Source organism: Gorilla gorilla, chromosome 4 (assembly GCF_029281585.2).
Source record: "Gorilla gorilla gorilla isolate KB3781 chromosome 4, NHGRI_mGorGor1-v2.1_pri, whole genome shotgun sequence".
NCBI classification, from domain to species: Eukaryota; Metazoa; Chordata; class Mammalia; order Primates; family Hominidae; genus Gorilla; species Gorilla gorilla.
The window spans coordinates 52525796-52553386 of record NC_073228.2 but is presented as its reverse complement, the minus strand read 5'-3'; the positions used below and the strand labels follow the sequence as shown (position 1 = coordinate 52553386).

Here is a 27591-nt window from a genome sequence, read left to right as displayed (position 1 = left end):
AAACTGAAGCTCAGAGAAGTTGACACAGCAACATGGCTAATAAGCGGCAAAGCTGGGGTTTGAACCCAGATCGTTGTTGATGTTCTCCAGCACCTCACCCTGACTATACTCTTGCAGGCTGGTGAAAGCAACCAGGGCACCCCTACTCCCAGGAGTGAAAGCAGTGGCTATATTTCTCTTTCCAATACTGTGTGGGCTCTACTCGGAGAGGTGTGGTGGCTGGACTTGGGCAAATATCCCACACTCCCTGACACTCACTCCAAGGGTGCTGTGATGCTGGACCGGGGCTAGAGACCCCAGGCTGCTGGGGACAGCTTCTCCCTTCTACCTGGGACTCTGTGCCTCTCCTGGCAATAGCAGCTGATACTCCCCAGAACACGCTGGAAGGTCAGTGCCCTCGTGAGATAAGGATTCCTTGCTATAGGACTCCTCTCTCTCCTAGCCATGTTGGCCTCAGAAAGTCCCCAGAACCTCTTCCCCTGCCACTCAGGCTTATGGTGGGAGGAGGAAGTACGAAAAGTCCCCTCCACTGAAAGGCCAGAAGGAAACGCAGCGCTCCCAAGGGAGAGGTGACTGGGGAAAGGCCTTGGGGAGAGAAGTGAGAAACTGGAGAAGGGCTGGGGATTCACTGGGAAGGACTGGGCACCACTTGGGACCCCGGCTCCATGTGTAAACCATTGCTGGAGTGTCCCCCTCCTTGGCCATGGCACAGGTCACCCCAGCCTCTGGGGCCAAGGCGCAAGACCTGTCGGAGAACAGCCAGGCAAAAGCACAGAGAATTTTGCTCTCTGACTACCGCTGCCGCCGCCAGTTCCCTCACAGCCCCCTTGGGGGATTTCCCTGCTGAAGCCAGCAGAAAGCCCAGCAGTCCCAGCACCCCTCCCGCCACCGTCAGAGCTGCACTGATGCCCCACCAGCACCTCAGCGGGAGCCGCTGCCCACACCCCTGCCCCCTCCCCTCAGCCTTCCAGGAAGCGAAGGCCAGACACAGGGAAACAGAAACATGTTGCCCTTTTATTTGCGTTTCTCAGAATACTGTACAAAGGGAGTAAAAATCCTATTCACACTTTGCTTAGAAAGATTTTAAGGTGAAAGTTCCCTATGATACACGGGGTGGGAGATGCAGGGTCAGGAGGGAGAAAACAGGCCCAGTGACCTCTCCTGTTCCCTTGGACCCCTGGAAGAGGACACAGGGACCCACACCTTTTCAAAATTAACACTGCCCCTAGTCCGACTGGGGAGGGGAGAAGGCTCCAGCCCAGGCTCAGGCTCCTGGCCTTTCTTCTCTGCAGGCTGAGACAGTGCCTATAGGCCACGCCTTGCCCCTTCCTCTGTGCTGCTTGAGCAGGGATCCTACAGGACTCTCACCACAGACCCCACATGGGGTGGCCTCACAACGCCACATGTGCCTGCCACATGAGAGGCCCTGCCCAGTGCCAGTCTGCATGAGGAAGTTAAGGGGTGAGGGCCTGCAGAGGACCACAGCACCCATCGTTTCTGTCACAGCTTCCCCATACCCCCGCAGGAGTCAGGGCCAAGTTGGACCTGTGCTTACAATGACTCACGGGCCTTTTCCCCACCTGTCTACCCAACAGCCAACCCAGGAGTTAAACCCACAGCAGCCTCCCTCCCCTATTACTATCACATTCTGTGGGTAAATTAACCCTCCAAGCCTGCTTCCCTCCCTGCCCACATCCCAAAGGAGATTGGGTCTAGCTTCTGTCCCTACCCCTCCCTCCCTTACACCAGTCCTCTGCTGCTATGTGGCCCCATTCTTCTAAGTCTCAACTCACTAGCTCTCCTACAGCTCCCCAACCTCCACCAGGCCAGGATGGCAGCAGCCCTGGCCCCCTCACCTCTGGGACCAAGCCATCTACACTCTACCCCATCTTCCCCCAACCTGACCCTCCCCACTCCCAACCAGGACCCAGGGTGGGTTGCAGGGAAGCTGCCAAAAGCCTGGGACTTGGATTAGACAGCTCTCTACCCAGAAGGGCAAAGCCCCATCCCACACTTGCTTCCATACACAAAAGCACACACTGCGTGGCATCGAAAAAACCTAGGAATCACAGTGAAACAATCCAGAAGCCGTACCGCCCTCTGCTCCCTATGCAGGGGTTAAAGTGCTTTGGCTGCCTGAGGGCAAACAAGTGAGCAGGGGTTTTTCCCCTGGCCTCCTGTCGCAACTGCGTGGTCCATGTTCAGCCCAGGAGCCCAGCCCATTCCATGACCAACTCCATGGAGTCTCTATTCAAAAAGCAAAAGGAAAAGATCAAAAAATTCAGAAAAGGTCAGAGCCCGGGGGGCCTACCCCAACCCCACTACAAGCTACTCCAAGTTGGCTACTGGGGGAAGCGAGGGGGGAAATTAGGCCAGAGGCTCAACCCCCATCTCTGGCAGTGTCCAGAGGCTTCTTCTTTCTGTCTTCAGTGTTGCAGCACATGCCTTTTACCCTACCCCTCCCCTGCCACCCTGGGCAGGGGAAGGGGCTGCACTCTCAGTACTTATTGATTCCAAAAATCCGGACTCCGTGGAGCTGGGGCAGCTTGGGGATAAGCACGCTCATCAGGGACACGGTGTTGAGCACAAAATGGATCTGGTCGTACTTAGTGTAGAAGCTGGTGAGGAAGTACCTGGGAGGGGAAGGGTGGGGAGAGATATAAAAGACTGTTGGGAGGACCCCTTCCTCCCTCACTTCCTGGGTGGGGAAAGGCAGAATCCTGACAGCTAAGGAGTTACAGAAGAGGTTCCCAGACCAGCGTTAAGAAGCAAGAGCTCTCAGGCTAAAGGGGCCCCTCCTGGCCCAGCGCCGCCCCCACCTCCCAGCTTCACCCCAAGCCTGTAGGCCTATCTCACTAGCAGGAAGGAAGCTCCAATGGAGGAAAGATGGGGCCAGGGAGGCCCAAAGCCTGAGTCCAGTGTAAGACCCAGGAATATTCCAGCTTCCTCTGTTCATCCCTACACCAGGAGCCACGGCAGGGTTAATAAGCATGGCTGGGCCCTGAGGTCCTCCAGGCCTTGCCCTGCCTGCTGGTGTCTTCCTGTAGCCCAGGCACTCACAGCACGATGGGTGTGATGGTCAAGAACTTCCGAGAGGCCGTGAACTGGACCCCATAGTCCATCTGCTCCCAGTGGGTTAGCAGCCTCGCCTTGCCCTGGTCTGGGGTCTCAAAGGGTGTCCCCTTCACCGTGTGCAGGAAGATATACATGCCCTGGAGGAAGAAGTCTTTGTTAGAGGATACAAAAGGAAAGGCCCCCCTGCCCAGCTCCTCCACCCAGTCACAGACACAAGTAACTCCCAGTGATCTGGAGCCTCCCTCTGCTGGGCAGGGGGATATGGGCTGGAGGTCAGGATGGAGCAGCTGGGAGTATGGCAGGAGAAGAACAAGGGGACTCCCTGGGGGACGGGCTAGGCCTGGCATGAGAATGCACGGTGGGAGTTGGCCACAAGATAGGCACCGAGATGCTGCCCCCCTCCAGGCCACTCATAGCCCCCTGTGCCTGTTGGGAGGAGGCAAGCGATGGGACTAAGCCCTGCTTACCCGACAAAGAGTGCAAGGTAGCAAGTGGTGAGGGAGCAGAGAAGGGCAAAAGTGGAAGACGGTTCGAGAAGCTAACTTGAGAAAGGGGCATTTCTGTATCAGCCTAGGCACCAGGACTCTCGGGTCCTGGGAACTCTCTGGAGCCCTTTGTTCAGCTCTCAGGAGCACATCTTCCAGGCCAACAGCCACCCCACCCTAGAGATGTGCAAAAATCTGCAGATTTGATTCCTGTCATGGTACACAGGGCAGGAACCCAGAAGGGGGAGCAAGGCAGAGAGGTAAGGGCTAGGCCTGGGCTCTGGAGGCAGATGTTGTCAGTACATCACCCTGACAACTGGGCCAGGCTCGACAGGCTCCTCCTATCCCTCAGCCCTGCCAAAGGGCAGCCCACAGGGCAGGGGCAGGGGCAGGCAGCAGACAGGCTCTCACCATGTTGTGAATGAGGTTGGTGAGGGTCCAGACGACAGGGACACTCACAAACGGGATGCTCAGCAGCACGATGTGGAGGAGACCGATGGCCAGCACGTAGGAGAGCCAGATGCCACGGCTGTTCATCACCCGCGTGTTGGGGTTCACCTCGCTGTGCGCTGTGCCCACATTCATCCTGCTGCCCCTCTCCGCTGTTCTGCAAACAAGCAGCACAGGTCAGACAGGTCACACTGCTTTCCCTGCCCCCTCTCACCCTCGGATCCCGCTGGGAGGCAGGCCCTTGTTTCCCTGAGAACTCCAGGCAGTTCCACTCTTTTGATTCTGAAGCATGGAAAGTGGAGAAAGTCCATGTGGACTTAGCTCTACTCATTTCCTGCTGCTGGGCTGGGATAAACAACAGGCTGCCCCATGCATCATCCCATTGGGACAGGGCCCTGGCAGGGCATCGGAGGACAGGTCGTCAAGAGGCACGCAGCCCCAGAGCAGAGAAGTCAAGGCCCATCCCCCAGCCTCACCCCCTATGGCACTCCCATGAGGACCCTCTGCCGACAAAGCCCCAGGGAGAGAATTCTCACTCAGCACAACCCCTGCTGGACTGTGTCTCACTGAGGGCCTAATGTGGGACATCTACTCTTAAGCTCTTCCCATCAGGAGGGAAAGGAAGTGAGGCCTGTGGGTACAGGCAGCAGTGGATGAACTATTTTGAGGTCACTGCATCCACTCACCTCCTCTAACTTTTTCAATTCTGGATCTCCCCAAACCCCAACTTAGGAGGACTGATCAGGTAGAAAGAGGGAAGTGGGGAGGGAGGAAGGGAGGAAGAAAGGAGAAAACAACAGACTAGGGACAACCTTTGCCCAGACCTGGAAGGCACCCCTCCTGGGTGACACAAAACAACCCATCCGGATGTTTTCTCCATTTGGCAGCCACTCAGGCCAACCCTTGTGATGCTACCCACTCCACTGCCAAACCACCAGGGCCCTTTTCCCCACAAGAGAGGCGAGGATAGAGAACGTGGCCAACACCTGTAACTCCCACAGAGAGCTGGAATCCACCTCAACATATGTCTCCCAAGGGCACAGACTCGAACCTGTGGCCTCCCTCCTGCCCCCGTTCTTCTCTGTCCTGCCCATCCTCACCTCAGTCTCCCCTCTCAGCACCTGTTTCCAGGTGTATATTAATTAGCACCATGCCTTCCCCTGCCCAGCACCAACGGTAGGAGTCCTGCAGCAGGAGGAACCAGGAGGTGGCCGCAACCCACAGTGAGCAGAGGGAAGTAGAGAAGGAAGGGGTGGAATGATCTGCCCCTTATCCAGAGTTTGGCCGTCCCCAGATCCCTGAGGGCCCTGTGACCAGGAGAAAGTGGAGACAGATGGCACCTGTGTACTGGCTCACCTCCCTATCTGAGATAGGGTCCTGCTTGCTAAAGACCGTAAGGTCATCACCATGGTAACAGCCCCATCTTTCCTGGGAATGCAGAAAAAGAGTCCCAGATGGAGATATTCTAGAAGTACCCAGAAGGCCACCTCCCTCACGCCCCTGCAGCAACCCCGTCAGACCCAGATGCTATCTATCTCTGACTAGGATCCTAGCCAAACCTGCACAGGAGACTGAGTCCTCAGGGGCCAGTTCTTTACTTCCAGGATAACAGGAGCAAGTTTCCTCTTCTCAGACAGCTCCAAGCTTAGAGACCTCAGAGAAAATGTGACCCACAACACGCCGTCCCAACAAGCAAACACCCGTGCGCCAGCCTGGGGCACATTCTGATTGAAGTGATGCTCCTGGGACCCATCAGCGCAGCCCATTAGGCTGGGTAATTGAGCCTAACAGAAATTCAAGTATCTAGAAAGCCAGAGCTGGCTCAGATTGTTTATCTTCCCAGGGCCTTGGGGCTTCAGTTACTCTAGCAGCCCCTGGGACAGCTGCTACGCAAAAGCCTCCACCTGAGAGGGGAGGGCGGCATGTGGCTGACAAGTGAGGGCTCTGAAGGACTTAACTCTGACTAAGGAGAGGGAAAGAGCTTCCCAAGTCTGACCTGAAACTGCCACCCCATCACCTCTCTGTAACCCGCACCTACAGGGGTGCTGGTATAGAAAGCCCACTAACCCTTCCTAGTATTTGTCCAGGAGTGCCAAAAGCCTTGGGGAATCCCAGATCACAGGACCCCATACGCCTTTCTGGCTTTCACAGGGCAGCCAACAAAACTTGATGAGCCTAGGAAAAGCCTAGACCTAGGTCCTAGCCGACACCCTCAGAAGCTTCTTCCTGAAGCCTAAACACTAGGTGCCCTGAGAGCAGGAAACCACCAGAGACCCCTGAAAAAGAAGAGATCAATAAACTAACAAAAAGACTGGCAATGAAGAAACACTCTTGAGACTTTCGTGTGACTATGGATACATATCACTTCCATTAGTAAAACAACCAACTGGCCCCTACGCTAGATGGGGAGAAACAGAGAGAAGAGGCTGGCAGAGGTCGACTAGGTCTACAGGAGTTGAGCCGAAAACTTCTGCTGCCATAGCTGGCAGGTGGCTGCTTAGTGCTGGGCCCTGATGTGGTTTCATAACCTGCCTCAAACCAGAGCCTGCAGCAACTCTGTTCTGTTAACCACTTTTTTGCTGGTAGCTCTTTCCCTCTCCTTCCCTCCCCACCCCCTTGGCTCCACATACAAATATCCGGGCCCAGCCAGTATGCCAGACACTCAAGCCAAGGCTGAGCACCACCAGGGCAGCCACCAGGTGAGCCCTTCCCATTCCCTCCCCCAGGAAAGAGCAGCCCTCACAACAGCAAACCTCCTGTCTTCTGGAAGAGGAGCACAAAACATCCAGGCCTGGATGGGGACCCCAACGGGGAGTCCGGGGCAGCACGTCACAATGCCATGTCCATTCCGCCCACCCCCCAAGCTGCAGGACCACAGCTGATAACCTCTCAACTTTGGCCCAGCCACCCCGACTGGGGGAGGGCGGTAGGAGCGGAAAGCGAGTGCCCAGGCGAACCCGCACTAAGCACAGGAGAGGAGGAGCGAAGAGGCGGAGTCCTCACTGTTGTTGGGGTTTTCTGAGTGAGACCTCGGGCGCGGGGCCGGGGGGAGGGGTCCCGCTCTGTTCCCCAGCCTGGGTCTTCGCACTCGGAACCCGGTCCGGTCCGGGACCCCACAGCCATCTCCACGCGTTCACCCAGCCCTGGAGGCAGCCAAACGTTTATCCCCGAAGCCGAGCCGCTCCCCGCCTCCCACCCCTAGCCGAGGCGCTCCTCCCGACGTTCCACCCCCGGCCTCCCGCTCGCACTTTATTCCTTGGCCACCTCCCCAGCCGATGCACCCCCTCGGCTGATGCACTCCCTCCACCCCCCACTCCCTCTGCCCCCTTGTCTCCAGCCCGGGGCGCCTCCCCAGCAGCCCCCACCTTCTCTCCCGCCCCTCCCCTAGTCCTGGGGCCTCTTGGTTCCGTCCGGGCTCACCGTGTGGGGCCGAAGATCAACGGCCCGGGAACGGTTCCCGGGAGCGGGGGCCGCTGCTGCTCCAGCAGCTGTAACAACCCGCGGCTGCAGCCTCCCCGCTGGCAGCTCCGACCGAATCAGCGCTCCGCGCCGGTCCCCGTACGTCACCGCCCCGCGCCGGCACGCCCGACGCCTTCTGGGAGTTGTAGTTTCTTCCGCTGGCTCCGGGCCGGCCCTCCCGAGCCTCCTGGGAGTTGTAGTTTTTCCTGGGCTCCGTTCCCGGCCTCTTCGGCGACGCACGGTTGGAAGTTGTACCGTGACGTGATGGTCAGATCGGATGATAGAATTTTGGTGCGTAACAATTCCAACTTTTGCTTCTGTGCCCTTCAAGTGTATTTTATCCGTGCCCCAGTTTGCAGATGAGGAGACTCGGACTTGTAAGTAACTTTCTGTAGGTCTTTGCTGGGTCCTAGACTGGATCGAAACCCAAATATTCTGACCCCAACTGCAGGGTTTTTCCACTGCACCTGGCTGCCTCCGCCCTGGCCCCAGATTGGCTCCTCCAGAAACAGACTAGCCCGGCCCTTTGCCCTGCTGGGCCCTCCTGGGAGAGTGCTTTTCACAACATTGGCTGGGATGAGGGTCTGGAGGGCCCAGAACGGAGCCTGCCTTCTCCTTCTCAGTCACGCTTGGCCCAGGCTGCCCCGGGGGCCACATCCTTGGCCGCCCCGCACCTGACGTGAGAAGAGGCTACGTATCATAGATTCCTCTATCAGTAGTAAGGAGCCTGAGTTTCTGTCTCAGGTCAGCTTGTGTGGCTTTGAATGAGAGGCTCTGGTCTGCAGTTTTCACATCTGCATCGTCTAAAGGCAAGGGCACAGACTTTACTGCCTGGTAGACATGGGGTAGGCCCTCCTTTATTGGCAGTGTGACCCTGGGCAAATTACTTGTCTTAATCTCCAATTCCATACCTGTGAAACCCCACCTCCAAGGTTGTGGGAACCCAAAAGAATGTATGTAAAGCACCTGTTGCATTGTAGGAATCTACTTAATATTACTGTAGGAGGTTGAACTAAATGGCTCTTGAGGTCTCCTCGGTCACTCCCATTCTCCATGTCACCAAGAGGTCTTGTCTGGGTAGTTTCAACTCCTTACCCAGCTTCTTTCTAAGTCCACTCTATGCAGGGCAGGGCTGGAATAGCAAGATCAGATGATGTCATGGCATGCCAACCTGACTCTGAATGGCAGTTCATGGCACCCTGAACTGAAAGGGAGGGAACAGGAAGGAAAAGGCTAGCCCAGGGAAACTGGGGAGCACTTTACTCGGACTACACCTACCCTGCCTTCCCCAGGGGGCTGCCAGGAAACAGTTGTCACACAGCTGGAGTGGGACCCCCAGAGGCACTTAGTGGTCACCAGGCAGGTGGGTATTTGAACCACCCAGAGCAGAACAGGCAGCTTCTTCAATATTTCCAGGGCCAATGGCCCCAAAAGGGCTCATCCCAAGATCGAAATAATCATCCGAGTCTGAAATAGCTCTGCCTATGTCCTGTGGAAGTTTCTCCTGGTTTGTGGAGGTGCCTTTCCTTATAGTCATCTTTCTGCAGATATAAGCAAACCCAGCGTTGTTCTTTTCACAGAAACCTCCCCAGCATTAAGGCAAGAAAGGTGTCTCTGTTTTTTCCGAAGTGTGCCTGCTTGGCTCCTTTGATTTTTCTCTGGGATTCTTCATCCTCCATCAAGTTGATCGATCCCTCTGGATCTTGGTCAGTTTCCTGACATCTCTATGAAGTTCAGTGACCCAGACTGAGTCCACATCTCAAATAAGGTTCTGACTAATGCAGAGTCTAACAGAAAGATTACTGGACATGTCATGCACTATTAATAACTCCTGTTATCGAGGATTTTTTTTTCACAATAGGAATGAACAGAGTTCTGACTCACTCTAGGTTTGTGGTAAATTGCAGATCACTTTCTGCTTTATTTAGCCGGAGTCCCTGTCATCATCTTTCTCCTTCTCTCTTGGCCCTCATAATTACCATATCTTCCCCAAACGTTCTTCAGCTGTGAATAGCCCTAAGCACTATTCAGAGTGAGTGACAGCTCTCTTATTTCGTGCTGGGGGATATACAAACCCTTGGACAAACAATTGTCACTGTGTGCCAAGAAGCTGAAAAATTCTTCATGCCTCAGAGCCATAATTACACTTTTGGTAGCATATTCTAAGGAAGTCATCCCATGTACAGGAAAAGCTGCAATGTGTCAGGATGTTCATTCCAGCAATATTTATAGTAGTGAAAAACTGAAAGCAACCAAATGCCCAAGAAAAAAATTACAGTATATCCACTGGATGGAATAGTATGAAGCCATTTAGGACAGATTGTGAAAACCCTGTGGCAGTATGGGGAATGTTTGCTAAGTTATATGAAAAGATGAGGACACAAAATAGCATAACATACATTCCCCAGGGATATAGTCAGCAAAGTCTAGAATGAAGAAAATTAGGACAAACACCCAATTCCCTTAACAAATAAAACTGGGGCCAGGTATGGTGACTCACGCCTGTAATCCCAGCACTTTGAGAGGCCAAGGCTTGTGTCCAGGAGTTCGAGAACAACCTGGACAACATGGTAAAACCCCATGGTCTACAAAAAATACAAAAATTAGTTGGGCATGGTGGTGTGTCTATAGTCCCAGCTACTCAGGAGGCTGAGGTGGGAGGATCAATTGAGCCCGGGAGGTCAAGGCTGCAGTGAGCTGTGATCGTGCCAGTGCATTCCAGTCTGGGCAGCAGAGTGAGACCCTGTCTCAAAAAAAAAAAAAAAAAAGGAAAAAAAGAGGGGGAGAGACTTACAGATTAAAATAAATTAAATGATATATCGACTAAAAGTCTTATTTGGATCCTGATTCAAGCAAACTGACTTTAAAAAAAAAAAAAAAAAAAGGCCAGGCATGGTCACGCATGCCTGTAACCCCCGTACTTTGGGAGGCCAAGGTAGGCGGATCACCTGAGGTCAGGAGTTTGAGACCAGCCTGGCCAACGTGGTGAAACTCCGTCTCTACTAAAACTACAAAAACTAGCTGGGTGTGGTGATGGGCGCCTGTAATCCCAGCTACTCGGGAGGCTGAAGCAAGAGAATTGCTTGAACCCAGGAGGCAGAGGTTGAGTGAGCCAAGATTGCACCATTGGCACTCCAGCCTGGGCGACTGAGCAAGGCTCTGTCTCAAAAAAAAAAAAAAAAAAAAAAAAAAGATTTTATTAAGTTATCAGGCAAATTTGAATACTGACAAGGTATTCAACGATATTAAGGAATTCTAAATGTTTAGGCGTGATATGGAATTGTGGTAAGGTTGTTTTTTTAATTTAAAAAGTCCTCTATGGCCGGGCTTGGTAGCTCATGCCTGTAATCCCAGCACTTTGGGAGGCTGAGGCAGACAGATCACCTGAGGTCAGGAGTTCGAGACCAGCCTGGCCAACATGGTGAAACCCCGCCTCTACTAAAAATACAAAAATTAGCCAGGCGTGGTGACAGGCGTCTATAATCCCAGCTACTTGAGAAGCTGAGGCAGGAGAATCGCTTGAACCCAGGAGGTGGAGGATGCAGTGAGCCGAGATCGTGCCATTGCACTCCAGCCTGGGAGACAAGAGTGAGACTTCATCTCAAAAAAAAAAAAAAGTCTTCCTTGGCTAGGTGCGGTGGATCACACCTGTAATCCCAGCACTTTGGGAGGTGAGGCAGGCAGATCACAAGGTCAGGAGTTTGAGACCAGCCTGGCCAGCATGGTGAAATCCCGTCTCTACTAAAAATACAAAAAAATTAGCCAGGCATGGTGGCACGTGCCTGTAATCCCAGCTACTCGGGAGGCTGAGGCAGGAGAATTACTTGAAACTGGGAGGCAGAGGTTGCAGTGAGCCGAGATCATACCACTGTACTCCACCCCGGGTGACAGAGAGAGACTTCGTCTCAAAAAAAAAAAAAAAAATAGTCCTCCTTTCAGACATACATACTAAAATATCTGTGGATGAAATGATACAGTGATTGCATTTGCTTCGAAATAATCTGGACTGGGAACCATAGGGAAATAATAAGATGAGCCATGAGGTGATAATTATGGAAGTTGTGTGATGAGGACGTGAAGTTCCTTATATTATTTTCTATACTTTTTTTTTTTTTTTTTGAGACAGAGTCTCACTCTGTCACCCAGGCTGGAGCACAGTGGTGCAGTTTCGGCTCACTGCAACCTCCGCCTCCCTGGTTCAAGAGATTTTCCTGCCTCAGCCTCCCGAGTAGCTGGGATTACAGGTGCACGCCACCACATTCAGGTAATTTTTGTATTTTTAGTTGAGACGGGGTTTCACCATGTTGGCCAGGCTGGTTTTGAACTCCTGACTTCAAGTGATCTGCCCACCTTGGCCTCCCAAAGTGCTGGGATTACAGGCATGAGCCACCACGCCTGGGCTATTTTCTCTACTTTTTTTGTTTAAAACTGTTCATAATAAAAAGTCTAAACCTGCATATACATTAATGATTAACTTAAGCCAAAATAGAGCAGCACTGGTAACATCCTCTGGCACCAGACTGCCAGGGTTCAACTCGCAGCTCCTCTAGTTACCAGCTGTGTAACCTTAAGCAAGTTACTGAACCTCTCTGTGCTTCAGTTACCTCGTTGCTAAAAGAATTGGCAAGTGACACTGGTGTTCGGAAAAAATAAAGTAAATGAAGATGGCGATGATCATGATGATACCCTCCTCATGTTGTGGATATTAAATGGGTCAGTAAATGTGAAATGAAACGCTCAAAACAATTCCTGGCACATAATTAAGTGCTCAGTATGTGTTGCCTTTTATTAATTCATTCCACATTTGAATGATATTTGAGCATCTACTTTACTAGGTTATGGAAATTCAACAAAATAAAAACAGACCTTGGGCCGGGCACTGTGGCTCAAGCCTGTAATCCCAGCACTTTGGGAAGCTGAGGCGGGAGGATTGCTTGAGGCCAGGAGTTCAAGACCAGCCTGGCAACATAATGAGAACCCCCCCCAACCACCATCTCTATAAAAAATAAAAATAAATTAGCCGGGCATGGTGGCATGTTCCTGTAGTCCCAGCTACTCAGGAGGCTAAGGCGGGAGGATCGCTTGAGCCCAAGGAATTCGAGGCTGCAGTGAGTTATGATCTCGCTAGGAATTCGAGGCTGCAGTGAGTTATGATCTCGCTAGGAATTCGAGGCTGCAGTGAGATATGATCTCGCTATTTCACTCCAGCCTGGGCAATAAAGCAAGCCCTGTCTCTTAAAACAACAACAGCCGTTCGTGGTGGCTAGCGCCTGTAATCCCAGCACTTTGGGAGGCCGAGGCAGGTGGATCATCTGAGGTCAGGAGTTTGAGACCAGCCTGGCCAACATGGTGAAACCCCGTCTCTACTAAAAATGCAAAAATTAGCCGGGCATGGTGGCGCGCCCCTGTAATCCCAGTTACTAGGAAGACTGAGGTGGGAGAATTGCTTGAACCCGAGAGGCGGAGGCTGCAGAGAGCAGAGATGGCGCCATTGCACTCCAGCCTGGGCAACAAGAGTGGAACTTTGTCTCAAAAAATAAAGAAAGGAAGGAAGGAAGGAAGGAAGGAAGGAAGAAAGACAACAACAAAAAAACCTTGAATCAGGATGAAGGGATTTAGAGTGATCTTTTTCATTCTCTAGTTTCAAACTTCATGTAATGTGATATTACTTTTAAATTTTTTATTAAAATTGTTTAAAAACAAAATGAGTCTGCCACAGGCTCTTTCTGCCCTCTGGGAGTTCCTTAGGCTGCTGAGGTAGACACATTCCCCAGCCTCAGTGTGCTTTCATCTGGTGATCTGGGAGTGGTGATGGGGCCTCTGCTTGTGAGACATACACCGTCTTGTCGGCTGAGATAGGTTGATAAACAAGGAACATGTTCCTGGGATGCTGCTGGCCGTGTTCAGAAGCTGGGAGAAGGGATGTCAAGAAACAGTGCCTCGGGCTGGGTGCGGTGGCTCACGCCTGTAATCCCAGCACTTTGGGAGGCCGAGGCGGGCAGATCACGAGGTCAGGAAATCGAGACCATCCTGGCTAACACAGTGAAACCCCATCTCCACTAAAAATACAAAAATTAGCCGGGCGTGGTGGCGGGCGCCTGTAATCCCAGCTACTCAGGAGGCTGAGGCAGGAGAATGGCGTGAACCCGGGAGGCGGAGCTTGCAGTGAGCCGAGATGGCGCCACTGCACCCCAGCCTGGGCGACAGAGCGAGACTCCGTCTCAAAAAAAAAGAAAAGAAAAAAGAAACAGAGCCCCTTCCCCTGGGGGAAAGAATACCACCTCTCCACTCCTACTCCTCCCCTCCTCCCCCACCTGCTTCCTGAAGGGAGGGTGGTGAGGTCATGTCCAGAGCAAGTGCAAGGAAGGAAAGAACTGCTTATTTCATTGACAGTTGTGTTTTTATTTTTGTTTGGGTGGGGGATACCCCAGGCATGTGGTGGGAAGAAGGAGGGGGAGGGGAAGGCAGATGTTAAGCAGACAAAGGAGCAGCGAATGACCCTCCTGAGAACTACTGAGCCAGTCAGAAGCCAGGAGTGGGTGCGGGACTGGCAGCATCGCCAGCGGGCACTCTGTTCTGCCTCCCTCGCCCAGTCCTGTAGTTGGCTATTTTGGGCTGTGGAGAGAAAGGGCTGAACCGGTCAGGGCCACTGGGCCCCCATCCCCCAGCCTGTGCCTGGGAACAAGAACCTCCCTGGGGAACCAAGTGCAGGGAGGTACCTTAGGAACCCTTCAACCTGCATAATCTTTGATATGGACAATTGACACTCTCCCATGAACAAAAGCAGTTAGAAAACTGAAAATATTTCAGATCAAAAGGGCAATGGATATAAAAACAGTAAGTTCAAGACAAGACCCCCTAGCTCCCTGCCAACTGAGTTCCTACTCCTAGCCTCACCTGTCTAGAAATCTGGGTGGCCACCGTTCCCAGATCACCTTCTTCTGCCTAAGGCCAGCTCATCCCTCAGTAACAATCACAGCAAACATTATTGTTTGCTATGTTCCAGGCACTGGTCAAAGGGCTTTATTTGTCTGTTACAGAACCACCTCCCCCTGGGCTGCTAGACTTGCTCCCTGTCTCACATTTGCATTTCCTGAACAGAGTGAATTCTCAATAAATGTTAACTGAACTATGTAACGGAACTGTTACCAGAAAGGGGTCCCGATCCAGACCCCAAGAGAAGGATCTTGGATCTCATGCAAGAAAGAATTCAGGGTGAGTCCACAGTGCAAAGTAAAAGCAAGTTTATTAAGTAAAGGAATAAAATAATGGCTACTCAACAGACAGAGCAGCCCCGAGGGCTGCTGGTTGCCCATTTTTATGGTTATTTCTTGATGATGTGCTAAACAAGGGGTGGGTTATTCATGCTCCCCTTTTTAGACCATTTAAGGTAACTTCCTGACGTTGCCATGGCATTTGTAAACTGTCATGGCGCGGCTGAAAGTGTAGCAGTGAGGACCACCAGAGGTCACTCTCGTTGCCATTTTGGTTTTGATGGGTTTTGGCCAGCTCCTTTACTGCAACCTGGTTTATCAGCAAGGTCTTTATGACCTGTATTTTATGCTGACCTCCTATCTCATCCTGTGACTTAGAATGCCTTAACTGTAGGGTTCAGCCTCATTTTACCCAGCTTCTATTTAAGACGGAGTTGCTCTGGTTCACACGCCTCTGACAGAACTGCACGTCCCAGACCACAGCCACACAGCTCTCCCTTGTTCTTGCCTCAGCCTCGTACCCTTTTCCATCTGATGGACTCCTATACACCCCTCAAGGCCTACCTCACCTGTCACCTTCTCGGCGCAGCCTTCCCCAGTGTCCAAGCAGAGTCCACCGCTTCATCCTCCAGGCTCCTGTGGCCCTGGCAGATCCCTCAGCCCAAGCCTTCCCTTAGGTGATCAGAGGGCTATATTTGTGCACACACCAGTCTTCCCTCATTGGTTGGGGGACATTTAGTTCTCAGCCAGGCGCGGTGGCTCTACACAAAAATACAAAAGTTAGCTGGGTGTGGTGGTGTGCGCCTGTAGTCCCAGCTACTTGGGAGGGTGAGGTGGGAAGACGGCTTGAACCCAGGAGGTTGAGGCTGCAAGTGAGCTGTGATCATGCCACTGTGGTCCAGCCTGGATGACAGAACGAGACCTGTCTCAAACAAAAGAAAAAAACAACAACAACTCTGAATCCCCAATGCCTAAGAGGCCCTGGTACACAGTACATGCTCAGATATGTGTTAAGTAAATGAGACAGTATCTCCAAGCATGGCAGCATGAAGTGTATGTATACACCCCTTGCTCTTTTCTACAGGGAACAATAGCAGAGGTCTTTGTTGCCCTCTCCCCGAAACTGCCCAGTAACCTGGCATTAGACGGGTCCCTGGCTGACCTGATAGATAAAGAAGGTAGCCCTTCCTTATCTATCTTCTCTATCTATCTATCTGCCTACCTATCTATCTATCTTTTTCCTTTCAGTTATCCCCCCATCCAGGCTGGACCTGGAGGTCTCCAACATCAGGGAGGGAAGGGGATGGAGGCCTGCTGAACTTCTTTCCCCTGTGGTCACTTATTGGGGATATAGAGTTACCACCCTTGGAGGGAGGAGCTGTGACTCAGACTGCCGAGGGTGGGAGGCTAAGAGGCTCACTTTCCTGAGCCCTGAACTTGGGAGCCAGGGCCCTGCCATGCCTCAGTCTCTTCCCTGCCTGCCATTCTAGACACGTGGAGCATTAGGCTAGAAGGGATCTCAGAGACTGTGAGGGTCCAGAAAACAGAAAGGACGTGCCCCGTGGCATAAACATCTGCTGGTCTTGGGCCTAGCCCGAGAATTTTCCCAGGCACTTCACAGGCCAAGACAAAGCGTGAGACTCCCCGGTGATGGCTTTTCCAGACCCATGCCATGTGTCCCTCAGGTCTTTATCATCTCACACCTAGACCTTTGCCATAACTGGTTTTCCTGCCACCAACACATCCCCGACACAATCAACAGAGTGATCCAGACATCAAATCTAATTTTAAAACCTTTCAATCTGACCAGATGCGGTGGCTCACGCTTGTAATCCCAACACTTTGGGAAGCCGAGGAGGGTGGATCACTTGAACCCAGGAGTTTGAAACCAGCCTGCTCAATATGACCAAACCTCATCTCTACACAAAAATACAAAAAAAAAAAAAAAAAAATTATCTGGGTATGGTGGCATGCACCTCTGGTTGTAATCCCTTGGGAGGCTGAGGTGGAAGGATCTCCTGAGCCTGGGGAGGTTGAGGTTACAGTGAGCTGTGATGCCACCACTGCACTCCAGGCTGGGAGACAGAGTGGGACCCCGTCTCGAAAAAAATAAAAATAAAAATTTGGCCGGGCACAGTGGCTCACGCCTGTAATCCCAGCGCTTTGGGAGGCTGAGGTTGGAGGATCACTTGCGGTCAGGAGTTCAAGACTAGCCTGGACAACATGGTAAAACCCTGTCTCTATTAAAAAAAAATAACATTAATTTAAAAAATTGGCTGGGCATGGTGGTGCACGCCTGTAATCCCAGCTACTCGGGAGGCTGAGGTAGGAGAATTGCTTGAACCCGGGAGACAGAGATTGCAGTGAGCCGAGATCAAGCCACTGCACTCCAACCTGGGTGACAGAGTGAGACTCTGTCTAAAAAAAATAAATAAATAGGCCGGGCGCAGTGGCTCACGCCTGTAATCCCAGCACCTTGGGAGGCCAAGGCAGGCAGATAACCTGAGGTCAGAAGTTCAAGCCCAGCTTGGTCAACATGGTGAAACCCCGTATCTACTGAAAATACAAAAATTAGCCGGGTGTGGTGACGGGTGCCTGTAATCCCAGCTACTCCAGAGGCTGAGGCAGGAGAATCGCCTGAACCGGGGAGGCAGAGGTTTCAGTGAGCTGAGATCATGCCATTGCACTCCAGCCTGGGCAACAAGAGTGAAACTCCGTCTCAAAAAAATAAATAAATAAAATAATAAAAACTAAATAAAACCTTTTTAATCCATAAGCCACGGAATCAAGTCCCAACGCATCCATGGCGTGCAAGCCACAAGGATCTGCTCCCTTTTTACTTCTTTACCCCGGCCTTTGCCACCACCCCCTCCATCCACGCAGTGATCTGGAAGCCAAGCCATTTCATGCTCCCTTGCTCTTGCACATTCTGCTTCTCCACCTGATTAACCCAGCCTTGAAAGCCCAGCTCAAATGTCACTCCTTGGTGAAGCCTTCCTTGATTATACCCTGGAAAAGCTAGTGTACCAGTTAAGGATGCTCTCAGCAGAAATCAACAGAAAACCCAAATAATGATTCTTACCCTAGGTTGCCATTAGAATCACCTGAGGAGCTTTTGAAAATTCCCATCACCTGGCCAGGCACGGTGGCTCACTCCTGTGATCCCAGCACTTTGGGAGGCTGAGGCAAGTGGATCACCTGAGGTCAGGAGTTCGAGACTGGCCTGGCCAACATGGAGAAAACCCGTCTCTACTAAAAATACAAAAATTAGCTGGGCATAGTGGCGTGTGCCTGTAATCCCAGCTTCTTGGGAGGCTGAGGCAGGAGAATCTCTTGAACCCAGGAGGCAGAAGCTACTGTGAGCCGAGATGGTGCCACCGCACTCCAGCCTGGGCGACAGAGTGAGACTCTGTCTCAACAAGAAAAAAAATCTCCATTACCAGACACATGCCACATGGGTGTACCCAGGCATCAGCAGTTTTCAAAACTGCCTATATACCAGTGTGCAGCCAAGTTGAGAAGCAATGAAATTAGGGGGTTTTCTTTCTCACTTATTGAGTCTAGAGGTGGCAGTTGCTGGTGTTGGTTGAGTAGCTCAGTGATTTCCAGGCCAACATCTCAGTAATACTCAACCCTCCCTTTATGCTTTGTTGTCTCATGGCCACGAGATGACCTGAGTTGACCCTTTTTCATGTTCAAAGTAGGGGCCAGGCACGGTGGCTCACGCATGTAATCCCCAGCACTTTTGTGGGGGGGGCCACGGCAGGAGCCTTAAGGAGTTTGAGACCAGCCTAGGCAACAAAGTGAGACCCTCATCTCTACAAAAATAAAAATAAAAAAATTAAAAAAAATTGGCTGGTTGTGGTGGCACATGTCTGTGGTCCCAGCTACATAGAAGGCTGAGGTAGGAAGATTGCTTCAGTTTGGTAGGGGGTCAAGGCTGCAGTGAGCTGTGTTTGCATTCCAGCCCGGGCAACACAATGAGACCCTCTCTCAAAAAAAAAGGCTGGTGCAGTGGCTCACACCTGTAATCCCAGCACTTTCAGAGGCCAAGGAAGGTGGATCACCTGAGGTCAGGAGTTCAAGACCAGCCTGGCCAACATGGCGAAACCTCATCTCTGCTAAAAATACAAAAATTACCTGGGTGTGGTGATGCGGGCCTGTAATCCCAGCTACTCAGGAGGCTGAGGCAGGAGAATCACTTGAATCTGGGAAGTGAAGGTTGTAGTGAAGCGAGATCATGCAGTTGCACTCCAGCCTGGGTGACAGAGAGAGACTCCATCTCAAAAAAAAAAAAAAAAAAAGTAGGGAGAGGAGCAGAGCCCAGCCCTATCCTCTCTTACCAGCAAATCAAAGACTGTCCCACAAACCTATTCTGTGGACTTCTGCTTAGATGTCATTGACCAGAATTGGGCCACCCTCAGCTGCAAAGGAGATTGAAGAAGTAGGCAACAGGATTTCTGATGGGCTGAGATCAATCAGGTTGAATCATCAAGGACTGAGTGCATTGCCACTCCCAAAGCCGTGTGTGTTAATCTGGTAGTAGGAGGGAAGGGATGGTTCTGCCATGTTATTAATACTTATTCTCTCTCTGTGCTTCACAGCTCCCTGTACAAACATCAATTAATGCAGGCATCACATCAAAGCATTGTGGAGACATGTCTGTGCCTCCCTCCAGACCAACAATTCTCAACTCAGGCTGCTCGTTAGACATATCTGAGGAGCTTTTGAAAGAAACCAGTGCCTAGACCCCATGCACAGAGATTTTAACATAATTGGTCCAGATGAAGCCCCAGCATAACTAATCTGTAAAAGCTCCCAAAGTGATTTGAATGTGCAGGGTGTTTTGAGAACCCTGCCATAGACCCAGCACCTTAAGAACCCTGTCTATGTCCCCTTCAACTAGCACATAAGGCTCACAGGAAATCCTCACTGAATGAATAAACAAATAAATGGATGGCAGAGAATTTCTGCTCCAATTCTGCAGCCCCTAGTGGGCGGTGTGCACTGTCCTAAGTGTGGTTCCTCCTTCCCCCCAGATCTCCCTCCTTCACTGAGTTTGCACTCAGACTTCCTTAATTAACCACATCTGCAGCTCCAGCTGGGCTCCTGCTTCTCCCACAGCTGCTGTGCTGGACACCCTAGTTCCACTCTTTTCCTGGAAGCTGCCCTGGTCTTAGAAGGAAATAACCCTCCATCAACAGCCAGGCTCAATTCTTGTGCCTCAGTTAAAGCCCCTGCCCAGTGTGAGAGAGGAACAGGGGGAAAGGGAGGATTGCTCAGCTTTCTGTCCCACATTCAGCTACAGTCCCGAAATGGACACCAAGTAGCCAGCAGCAGAGTGTCCAGCCCTCAGAGAAAAGGTTTGCTTGTTGCTTCTCCTGCCTAAGTGTAGAAAGTTATCTGATTCCTTAGACAAATGTGAGTCTGCAAAATTCCCCTGTTGACATCACAGGAATAAGTCTGTGGTGAGTACATCCTCACAGATGATATCATCTGGCATCCTACCATCTGGTCTGGTCCCCATCATGCTTCTGAAACTGCTTGTTCAAAGGTAACCTACAGGGCCAGCCTCACAGGCATGCGGCCGACGAGGTCCCACAAGACCTCATGCCCTGTGCTCACAAGAGCTCTGCACTTGGTTTTACACTCTGCTGCTGTCGTCATCTTAAAATTCTTTTTTATTTTTATTTTTTAGAGACAGAGTCGCACTCTGTCACCCAGGCTAGAGTGCAGTGGTGCAATCACAGCTCACTGCAGCCTCCACTTCCCAGGCTCAAGCCATCCTCCTACCTCAGCCTCCCGAGTAGCTAGGACTAAAGTATGCACCACCATGGTCTGCTAATTTATTTTTCTTTTTGTAGAAAGTGCATTTGGACAATTTTTTTTTTTTTTTTTTTTTTTTTTGGAGAGACGAGGTTTCACTATGTTGCACAGGCCAGTCTCAAACTCATGAGGCTCCTTGGTCCTTGGCCTCCAAAAGTGCTGAGATTATAGGCATGAGCCACTGCACCCAGCCTTGAAATTCTTTTTTTTGAGACAGGGTCTTGATGCGTCACCTAGGCTGGAGTCAAGTGGCACGACCTTGGCTCAGTGAAACCACTGCTTCCTGGGTTCAAGTGATTCTTGTGCCTCAGCCTCCCAAATAGCTGGGATTACAGGTGTGCGCCACCTCAGCCCAGTTAATTTTTTGTATTTTTAGTAGAGATGGTGTTTCGCCACATTGGCCAGGCTGGTCTCGAATTCCTGGCCTCAAGTGATCCACCCACTTTGGCCTCCCGAAGAGCTAGGATTACAGGCGTGAGCCACCATACCTGGCAAGGCCTTGAAATTCTTAAGTTTTCGCCTGGGTGTGGTGGCTCACGTCTGTAATCCCAGCACTTTGGGAGGCCGAGGTGGGTGGATCACTAGAGGTCGGGAGTTCGAGACCAGCCTGGCCAATATGGTGAAACCCTGTCTCTACTAAAAATACAAAAATTAGCCGGGTGTGGTCGGCAGGCACCTGTAGTCTCAGCTACTCGGGAGACTAAGGCAGGAGAGTCGTTTTAACCTGGGAGGCAGAGGTTGCAGTGAGCCAAGGTTGTGGCACTGCACTCCAGCCTGGGCCACAGAGTGAGACTCTATCTAAAAAAAAAAAAAAAAAAAAAGGAAGAAATTCTTAACAGGTTTTTGAAACAAGGGACCCCCCCACACACACCCCATTTTTATTTTGCCCTCAGCTCTACAATTCCGTGTCCAGTCCTGGTCACCCATAGTCTTCCAAAATCCAGCAAGAAAAATCCTTCTCAGAAAGGTCTCCAATGCGTATGACCTCATCTTCCTTCGTGTAAGTATATCCACCCCTAGTCTCTGTGAAACCCCACTCTCCTGTTCTCTTCCACCTCTCTGACCTGGCAGGAGGGCTTCCAGGTTCCGTACAATACAATACCGTGGGTACCATCAGGCTCAACATGCAAGGATGTAGGGTATTGGTATGTGTGGCAGAGAGGCACAGAGGTAAGAGCTGCTAGCAGGCAATGGAAAGTGGTTGGACAAGGAGTCAGAAAACCGGGCTCTGGTCTTTGGCCACTGACTCATTGTGTAACTCTGGTCACATTCTGGGCCTCAGTTTACCGGTCTGCAAACTAAGGAGGGATCAACTGGCTGGTCCCTTCCTTTGAGCTCTATCAATCATTGAGGGTCTGAATCCCAGCACCGAACTGGAGATAGTGTGGGTAGGATGGTGCCATAGGAGGCACCATGTGGTTGGACTTGAGGGTCAAGGGAGTTGCAGGGGATAAGCCACCATGGGCTAAGGAATGAGATGGCTCATCCACATGGATCACATCTATGACCCTTTGTCACCCCTGCCCCTGCACAGCATACGAGAGGAGGTGAAGGGGAAAAGCCTGGCGTGGGTAATGAAATCATGGAGGAAGACCATGATGTGTTCTGGAAGTCAGTAATCCTAACAACTAGCCTTTGCACAGCACTTCACGAAGTACCTTCACATCCACTCAACCCTGGCGGGTCCTCCCAACCCTGCAGCAGTGTCAGGTGACATGCCCAGGTCACACACTAATCTCATCTTCTGCCTTGAAATCCTTCCTTCCCACTACCCAGTGAACATTAGGAGAGGGTGGTATCACGGAGTGGCGTGGCCTGCAAATGATGCCTGGGATAGGGACACCCTGGGGGAACAAGTCATCCAAGCCATCTTTGGTGCCCAGGCCTGAGGGAGAGTTCAAAGTGCCAACCTGAGAGTCCAGGGCTCTAGCAAACTGAGAGAACCTGAGTCAGTTCTCATCCAGATCATAAAATCAGCAGGAAAACTCAGAGATGACCACATCAGGCTTCAGGTGCCTCAAAGAACTCCTTCCAACTCCTAGAGAAGCAATCAATCTACCACGCAGAGAACAAACTGAAATTGAACCACAGCACCCCTGGCAGGCAGGAGGTCTGGGCACTGCGAGGAGCCAGGAAATGAGGAACCCTGGACAGACATGTTTTCCAAGGAAAGACTAGGGGAAGTTTGCTCACCGTGGAAGAAGGGGCCACCGAGCGTGGAAGAATGTGCCACGGCGTGAAAGAAGGGCAGAAGGGAGTAGGGAGAGGAATGGAGTTGGGGGAATACAGGTTGCTGGAGACACTGGATGTGAGATGGGGCCCACCCAGTCCTGCCCGCCAGGCCTGCCAAGCAGGGATCCTTCTGCCCTATCCAGGTTCTGGGTAAGGAAGAGGGGTTCTGGGAAGCAGTTTCAGCCTTGGGGAGCGAGGGAAGATGGCAGCATCAAGGCCTTGGGAGGGGAGCCTAGTGCAGGGAATGGAATTGGGTCCTGGTCTCCCCACAACAGAGTTCATCAGGGTCCAGGATCTGCCCTCTCTTGGCATTGCCTGGCCACACCATGGCTCAGGTATCCGACACCTGGGCCCAGAGTCACATGCCAGGAAACCCAACACTCTTGGGTCCCAGCCCCCAACTTCCAGCAGCTACGAGCAAACAGGGCTTCTGGAAGAGGAAGCGGGTCTCCAGAGCCCAGCAGCAGGGAGCCTACGTCCAGGGACAGGGCACCTGCACTGGAGAAGGCTCTGCCACCAACAGGGGTGAGAGGAATGGAGGAGGACGGGGAGGAGGAGGGAGGAAGTACAGAGCAGAGAGGACAGAGCTGGGGCAGGCAGAGGGGTGGATGCTCCCGGAAAAGGGGTAGATGGGCATAGAAGGTGGGGCCAGAGGTCTATTTTACCTAGTCACCTGGCCTGGCTGGACGCCCTGACACCCTATCGCTCATCCGTCCCCCTTGTCTCCATCACGCGAGTGCCAGCCAGACCCTCTGGTGCCTACCTAGCCCACTTGGCAGCCACCCAGGTAGGTAGGGGAAGAAGACTTTATTCCAATGAGAGAAATCAACACATGGACAGAGGCAGAAACTTAGAAACCCCCAGACCAAGAATGACCAACAAGGCCTCACAGATTAACCTTCTAGAATCAACAGACCCTAAAAGAGTTTCAAGTGCAAGAGACCCTTTACCCAAAAGACCCTATTGAGGAGACTTAAATCAAGAGAGACCCCAATAAGGAAGTGAAAAAGTCACCCAGGCTTGACAGAAGCCCCCAGAGAAGAGGCCCCAGCCCAAAAAGACTCCCCAGAGGGACCTCGGGAGGAGAAAGCTGGCAGTGGGGCATGCGATTCTCTCGACTCACTCTTCCTTTATGTGGCCTTTTCTTCCCCAGATCCTACTGCACTCCAGGACTATGCCAATTTATGGCCATGCTCCCAACAGCAGGTCACCTCCTGTCCCTCCTGCTGGTGATAGGCACAGGAGGTACTGTGCCCAGCCCCCAGGTGCCTCCCCAGGGCTGTTATGTGGCAAAGGAAGCAGGTGAACGGACTTTCCGCTGCAGCCAGGCAGGCCTCAGTGCTGTGCCCTCCGGCATCCCCAATGACACCCGCAAGCTCTACCTGGATGCCAACCAGCTGGCATCGGTGCCTGCTGGTGCCTTCCAGCACCTGCCTGCCCTGGAGGAGTTGGATCTGTCCCATAATGCCCTTGCCCACCTCTCAGGGGCGGCTTTCCAGGGCCTGGAGGGCACGTTGCGCCACCTGGACCTCTCGGCCAACCAGCTGGCCTCAGTGCCCGTGGAGGCCTTTGTGGGGCTACAGATCCAAGTGAACCTATCCGCAAACCCATGGCACTGTGACTGTGCCCTCCAGGAAGTGCTCCGGCAGGTGAGGCTGGTGCCGGGCACTGGGACAGGCATCGTGTGTGGCTCAGGAGCCCGACCGGACCTCGTGGGGCAGGAGTTCCTGCTGCTGGCAGGGGAGGAAGAGCTGTGTGGGTCGGGGTGGGGTGGGGCCCGGAGGAGCACCGATGTGGCCCTGCTGGTCACCATGGGGGGCTGGCTGACACTCGTGGTGGCTTATCTGGTGCATTATGTGTGGCAGAACCGAGATGAGACCAGGCGCTCCCTCAAGCGGGCCCCAGTGCTGCCCATGCGTTCCGAGGACTCCTCCATCCTCAGCACAGTGGTCTGATGACCCAGGATGCTCCTCCAGCCACACCCCACACTCCTGCCCCTATGCGCTCTCCTTTGCTCTGACCCCCTCTGCCTCCTGTGCAGCTTCACCCCTGCCCCCAAGCCCATCCCACCCCTCCCTCCTTTATTCCCCCTAAATACCTATGCTGGTTCTCTCTCTCTCTCTGTGTCGTCTTAACCAACACCATCTTTGATGCCTGGAGTTTTTTGGTGCCTACTCTGTGCCTGGATTGTGCTAGACTCAGAAAACCCATAACAGAGAATGACAGCAGGTGGGGTGGGAGCAAGGGAGGAGGGGCTGTGGGGGGGTAGGTTGAGGAGGGAGCCTGCACCTGGCCCAGGGCAATTTCAAAGGCTTCGCTGTAGGATGTTTGAACTGATTCTTTTTTTTTTGAGATGGAGTCTCACTGTGTCAGCAGACTGCAGTGCAGTGGCAGGATCTCTGCTCACTGCAACCTCTGCCTCCCAGGTTCAAGAGATTCTCCTGCCTCAGCCTCCTGAGTAGCTGGGACTACAGGCGCGCGCCACCACGCCCAGCTAATTTTTGTAGTTTTTAGTAGAGTTGGGGTTTCACCATGTTGGCCAGGATGGTCTTGATCTCTTGACCTCGTGATCTGCCCGACTTGGCCTCCCAAAGTGCTAGGATTACAGGCGTGAGCGCGCCCGGCCTGAACTGACTCAGGTGGGTGGATCACCCAAGGCAGCACGCAACGTGAACCCCTTGGGTGATTACAGGCCCACACAGCCCATCCACCACCAGCTTCTTCCTGCCCTACAGAGCTGAGGCCTGGAGTGGCAGTGAAAGCCAAGGGTACCCTGAGGGAGCCCCCAGCTGAGGGGGAGTGAAGCCCCACCCTTTCCTGAATTGGGCTCACAAACAGAGGCTTCGAGAGCGCAACTCTAAGACTGAGGTCTCCTACAGAGTGAGGGGCATCAAAGCCAGAGGCAACCTGGGGAGCTTATTCCAAAGGGAGGGACTGGCTCCCCCATTGGACTAAAGGGAGTTCAAACTGCTAGAAATGATTTTGCCTTAGGTCTCTGAGAATCTGCCATCATCAACCTCTCTTACCTCCAAGGAACCCATCTCTACTAAAAATACAAAAAATCAGCCGGGCGTGGTGGCAGGCACCTGTAATCCCAGCTACTCATGAGGCTGAGGCAGGAGAATCACTTGATCCCAGGAGGTTGAGGTGGCAGTGAGCTGAGATCACACCACTGCACTCCAGCCTGGGCCACAGATCGAGACCTTCTCTTAAAAAAAAAAAAAAAAAGAATAGGGAGAGCTTTGGACAGAAAAGCAAGAGCAGAGAAGGCCCCTAGATGAAAGGTGTGGACAAGGCAAGGAAGATGTGCAACAACTCAGAATGTCTGGGCAGCAGCAAGACTCACCCTGGGGCTGGAAGAGAGGGTGCAAAGAGGGGCAAGGGGAAAGTGGGTGGAACCAAGCTGGAGGCGAGGTCAAAAGCCAGGCTGTGGCCAGATTTAAAAGGACACTGTGGGCTCCTCCTGTCTTCTCCCTCTGCCTCTACTGAGAGCCTCCCCTGGCTTCTTGCTTCTCTTGTCCCCAGGCTCCTCTTCCTCCTGTGCCCTCTACTGAGGATCCCCTCCTCCGACTCAAGGTCCCTATCCAGAGACTCCCTATCTCTCTCCGTCCTCTCCTTTATACACTGATTAGTTTCCTGAGCTCCTTCTTGTTGGGGGAAGGTGGTCTCCTCTATGACTGAGCTGGGGACGGGTGACTGGAGAGCTGGGGGAAGTAAGGAGACCCTGGACAACTCAATAAAGTTACTTTTATCAATGCTCCGATCTCGTATTGCTCATTTTCCTGGGCACCTGTGGCCTGTTGGTGAAGAGAACGGGTGCTGAGCTTGTCTTCAGCCCCTCCACCACCCCTTTGGTGGGGGGTGCTCCTGCTGGGCTGGAGGCCAGCTTCCCATCTCCCCTTCTGCTCCCCAGCCCCTGCCACCAGAGTCCATCTGCTGGACTGGCCAGGACTGTGCCGACACACTCAGAGCGGCTCCTGCACGGAACGACTGCCCCAGAATCCCGGACTGCTCCCTCAGCATCCTGATCCCGGGCTTGTGCTTGTCCACTGGGCAGGCAGGAGGGGGTGACGTAACTGGCTTCACTCCCATCCTCACCTCTGCCATGGACCAGGGATCACAGGACCCTGGGTTCTGAGAAACCACGGAAGCCTGGTGAGGCAGCTGGACAGCCTCAGTGATGTTGCCCGCATCTGCCCTTCTGCCTGGGACAGAGGGAGAGAAAAGGCACGCTCTTCTGGGATACACACTATGTCAGTCCCAAATTCTCCCACCAGGAAATGCTGGAAGCTGGCTCAGGAACCAAGACAGCCCAGCCTACAGCTAGCCCAGGCCTGAGGCAAGAATTCCCGTGGCCTGGGCCCAGGTCCCAGCTTGTCACCACATGCAGCATCAGGGAGCCAGTGGGCTGTGATGAGAGGAGAGGGAGAGGCCTAAAACTGCCTTTGCAAAATGATGACTGAGACAGTGAAAGAGATTTAACTCAACTGATTCCATCTTGCTTTTAAACTCCAAGCTGTCCCCGCTCATTCCTAGGCATAGGCTGAACTAACTTTGGGAAAAACTTAGTTTATAGTTTAAACAAAGACAGTAACAGCTCTTTCCCAAAGCAGACCTCCTTCTTGCCTGGGGACTAGATTGCCTTTGTAGAACTAACATTAGCCACAAGATCAGAAATTATGGTTTAGGAGTCATGCTGCTGGAGGCTCCCTAAACTGCTCCTAAAATCAGTGCTTGAGATATTTTGCAGACCCTGCACTTGATGGATCAGCTGGCACCACCCAGATCAATAAACTGGCTCCTCTGGTCTTGTGGCCCCCACCCAGGAACTGACTGAGCACAAGAAGACA

The 27591-nt window shown here is 52.5% G+C and overlaps 2 protein-coding genes across 5 annotated transcripts; one reads left to right on the top strand and one right to left on the bottom strand.

Moving 5' to 3' along the window:
• Positions 1-994: 994 nt before the first annotated feature.
• On the bottom strand, positions 995-10328 carry ORMDL3 (ORMDL sphingolipid biosynthesis regulator 3). Of its 4 annotated transcripts, none has more exons than XM_019028257.4 (4): positions 7431-10328; positions 3972-4162; positions 3061-3212; positions 995-2633 (listed from the first exon to the last, which is right to left on the bottom strand). In XM_019028257.4, exons 2-4 carry the CDS (start codon positions 4143-4145, stop codon positions 2498-2500), a joined length of 462 nt encoding a protein of 153 aa, XP_018883802.1. In that variant the 5' UTR covers positions 4146-4162; positions 7431-10328; the 3' UTR covers positions 995-2497. The 4 variants fall into 4 exon arrangements, with proteins under 4 accessions (XP_018883802.1, XP_004041787.1, XP_004041789.2 ...); XM_004041739.5 differs by having other exon boundaries at positions 3972-4167; positions 7431-7564; XM_004041741.4 differs by lacking the exon at positions 7431-10328 and adding an exon at positions 6764-6886 and having other exon boundaries at positions 3972-4167.
• LRRC3C (leucine rich repeat containing 3C) lies at positions 7692-26493 on the top strand. The gene is made up of 3 exons (XM_004041744.4): positions 7692-7760; positions 21403-21509; positions 23895-26493. Exons 2-3 carry the CDS (start codon positions 21484-21486, stop codon positions 24694-24696), a joined length of 828 nt encoding a protein of 275 aa, XP_004041792.1. The 5' UTR covers positions 7692-7760; positions 21403-21483; the 3' UTR covers positions 24697-26493.
• The last annotated feature ends 1098 nt before the right edge of the window (positions 26494-27591 follow it).

What these genes read in the sequence shown, in the direction of transcription:
- ORMDL3 (XM_004041741.4), bottom strand. Translation starts at nt 6,795, where the DNA reads ATGTTTTGTGCTCCTCTTCCAGAAGACAGGAG. An exon ending in CCTCTTCCAGAAGACAGGAG is followed by an intron (nt 4,168 to 6,763) that starts GTTTGCTGTTGT and finishes GCTTGTTTGCAG; the next exon opens with AACAGCGGAGAGGGGCAGCA. An exon ending in CCAACCTCATTCACAACATG is followed by an intron (nt 3,213 to 3,971) that starts GTGAGAGCCTGT and finishes TTCTTCCTCCAG; the next exon opens with GGCATGTATATCTTCCTGCA.
- LRRC3C (XM_004041744.4), top strand. Translation starts at nt 21,484, where the DNA reads ATGCGTATGACCTCATCTTCCTTCGT. An exon ending in ATGACCTCATCTTCCTTCGT is followed by an intron (nt 21,510 to 23,894) that starts GTAAGTATATCC and finishes TTTCTTCCCCAG; the next exon opens with ATCCTACTGCACTCCAGGAC.